The sequence below is a fragment of the Macroventuria anomochaeta genome (genome assembly GCF_010093625.1).
Source record: "Macroventuria anomochaeta strain CBS 525.71 unplaced genomic scaffold BU25scaffold_18, whole genome shotgun sequence".
Lineage (NCBI taxonomy): Eukaryota > Fungi > Ascomycota > Dothideomycetes > Pleosporales > Didymellaceae > Macroventuria > Macroventuria anomochaeta.
Genome location: NW_022985379.1, coordinates 193,052 through 196,368, shown reverse-complemented (window position 1 = coordinate 196,368; position 3,317 = coordinate 193,052). Strand labels below are relative to the sequence as shown.

The 3,317-nt window shown below is 50.9% G+C and overlaps 1 protein-coding gene across 1 annotated transcript; it reads right to left on the bottom strand.

Annotated features, from left to right (window-relative positions):
* Positions 1–687: 687 nt before the first annotated feature.
* On the bottom strand, positions 688–2,254 carry BU25DRAFT_469387 (glycerate kinase; the record flags this gene model as incomplete). The annotated part of the gene is made up of 3 exons (XM_033710754.1): positions 688–1,264; positions 1,337–1,443; positions 1,492–2,254. The coding sequence occupies 3 exons, from the start codon at positions 2,252–2,254 to the stop codon at positions 833–835; spliced, it is 1,302 nt and encodes a 433-aa protein (XP_033561246.1). The 3' UTR covers positions 688–832.
* Positions 2,255–3,317: the final 1,063 nt, after the last annotated feature.

Here is a 3,317-nt window from a genome sequence, read left to right as displayed (position 1 = left end):
CTTTTGTTGTGCAATCGCCTTCTCTTCACGCAATCGCGTCTCGTGTCGATATTTTCGAGACAGGGTTGAGCGCACAACCTTATGTTTTTTAGCCAGCGCTGTCCACGGGATCTTATCGCATGGTATCATAGAGTCTATCTCTTCAAAGGCAGATTTCATAGTCATTGTGGCGTTGAGTAATTGTACAGTGAAGTATGGGTACAAAAAGGTGGTTTGGCGCATTACGCGAATCCGCGCATTACGCGCACGGACACGGTACGCGGTTGTTACTTAGTGTTGCAGGCTAGCACTGTTGTGAAAGTGATCTGTATTAGTAAGTGTGCCGTAAGGTCCCTGTAGATAAGCTGGGCTGAGACCCTAGGGAAAACAGACACACAAGACATACCCTTTCAGAACACTCAATACTACTGTTCTACACCTCTGAACAATCCGCACCCAACAGTGCGACACTTAGCCATTGGTATCTGTACCGGTGTCATCTCGAGGCCGCCACTTTAAGTCTCGATGGCTTTTGCATGTGTTCAAACATGTACTCGTAACTTTCTCCCATTCACAACAATGATATGTGGGCGTTCATGTTCAGAGGATGGGCTGGGTGCAGGGTTAATCAGAATGCGCATAGACTAGACCGGTTCGATGGGGTTGGTTACTTCCATCGTCACGAGCTCTCCTTCAACCTCAAACATCACGCAAGCCATCGCATCCATCTCGTTCATCTTTAATAGTCACATTTATGGGTCTGTTCTACTGTTAAGTCGTATCTCGTGTCTCATGTACGCAACATCCAATGTGGCAGTACCAAGGCCCGGAAAGTCTTGTCATGGCAGTGCACCTAGCGGCGGTGCCTATTACCAAGAACCAGTCCGACCATGATCATCCTTACAATCTTCTCGGCACCATCTTTCACCAAGTTCTCGGTCTGTACGATTACTTCTTCCAGCGTGAGTGGTCCTCTCATGATGCTTGTGAAGCCTTTGATACCTGCCCCGTAGCATCCGTCTGCTCCTTCTCCGATGGTCCCTGCCAACGCAACAACTTGCGCCCCGCGTCGCTTTGCTCGGCGAGCAACCTCCGTTGTCATCTTGCCTTGAGTCGATTGGGAGTCCAAACTTCCTTCGGCGGTGACGACAAAGTCCCACTGCTTCTCAAAGACGCGGTCAAACTCGAAGTGCTTATTGATGGCATCGCTTCGAGCGCGCAGCCTGGTGCCCAGCATCATCAAGCCAGCACCAAGCCCTCCGCTCGCACCGCTACCAGGAGCATTCTAGATGTCTCGCTTTAGCGTGACCTGCAAAACTTGGACCAATCGGTCCAATGCTGCCGCGAGCAAGTCCACCTGGTCCGGAGTAGCACCTTTTTGGGGACCGTACACTCGTGCAACGCCTCGAGGTCCGCAAAGGACATTCGTGATATTGCACACAGCTTCAATCTGAACCTTCTTGGCTCTACATGTGTCAGGAGGTTGTCTACAAAGGAGGCAAATGCACTTACCAGCATCTTTGCGCAGTCGAGGATGAACACCGCACCAACAAATCTTGTCCAATTGTGACAGTGCCCGACCTCCATCTGCCTTAGGAAGCACCTTCCCCTCTGAATCTAGGAGACGGACACCAAGTGCCTGAAGCATAGCGGCGCCGCCATCTGAAGTTCCTGAACCTCCGCAATCAATGATGATCTTGGTGCATCCGGCATCCAGCGCTTTCTTGATCAGCTCCCCGACGCCATATGTCGTAGCCACCATCGGGTCGCGTGAGTCCTTGGGGACGAGACGAAGTCCGGCAGCTGCAGCCATGTCCAGAACAGCAGTTTTGTCAATGTGGACGAAGCCTAGGTGCGACTGAACAGGCACACCAATAGGGCCAGTCACGGTCTCATTCACGATGGTGCCGCCATGAGTCGCTACAAAAGCACGAGAAAAGCCCTCTCCGCCATCGTGCAGGTGAAGTTTCCGTATTATGACAGAATTCTCATCCAGAACCTTCCGGCAACCGGCCTCAATAGCGTCCGCTACATGCTCTGGACCAAGGCTTTCCTTGAAACCGAAGGGAGCAATCAATATCCTGAGCGGATATCCACCAAGTATATCTGATGCCGGTGTCGGCAGAAGAGTCGATGCCGAAAGTAGGACTTCATCGACCTGCTGCGGTGGCAGGTTAAATGTCTTCAAAGTTCGAGGCCTTGGTAGCTTTGGGTGACTAGCTAGTGTATCTGGCCCAACAGCCGGAGCGCAGACGTCGGCGCTGGTAGTGAGCATGGTGAGCATGTTTCGGTGTTTGGAGTTGGTATGGGTGTCCAAAAATGAAAAAAGATAATGTGAAGCAGGTAAGCGTAGCGTTGAGTATCAGGTGTTGCTAAAGCGAGTGTTGTTCAGATATGCTTGAGATGCTCTTTCAATGTTGAGCACGCGACACTTCTTATATCTATCAGGTGCTTTGTCCCCCGGGCTCAACTACCATCTTCCGAGGACTATCTCAGGTCGCACAGCTTGACGATAATGGTCCTACCCCGAGCGATGCACATTACACCGCCATGATACGACGCTTGCAGCTTTGAACGCAGCCGACCTTCAAACTCAAAACAGCACTCACATGAAATTCAGCAGCCGCTGATGGTATGCTTCCGTGCATAGGTGCGTTGTCTACACAGCTGGGAGTTACGACTACTGAGGCATAGCCATCCACTAAGGTTGTCTGGGTGGATCGCCATATTCTACCGACAAGCTCCCCTTTGTCCCACTGATCCAATCTTGACCCACAGGTTTGTTTAGTTTTCTTGCAGATCCAAGTCTCTTGATGTTGCTGGGCCAGCCAATCAGGGCTGATCACCTGCATTCAACAAACTTGTCTACCGTAGTTAGTCAGCACATGCGCGCCATCACCAGATGCGCCAAATGCATTTTGCACCCCATTTTATCAACCCCAACAGCTCAACAACATGACAGGATTAGAAGAAGCCCTTGCAGAGTGTGATACTTTTGAGACCGAAGAAGATATTCCCTGGACCAAAATAGCTACAAAGCATGGTGTTGTGCGGTCAACCTTGTTGCGCAAGTGGCGTGGGGAGACGCGTTCAGTTCATGAGGCCCATTTGACACAACAAAACCTATTGCCACAAGAGGAGGCAGAGCTTGTTAAGCATATAGAAAAACTCACTGCAGCTCACTTACCACCGACCAGGGAGATGGTACAAAATTTCGCTTCAGATATTGCTGGGTTCAAGGTCTCCATGAGCTGGGTTGACCGCTTTGTTGAGCGGAATGATGACCAGCTCACCACTCAATGGTCAACGTCTATGGACCGCCAGCGCCATGCTGCTGA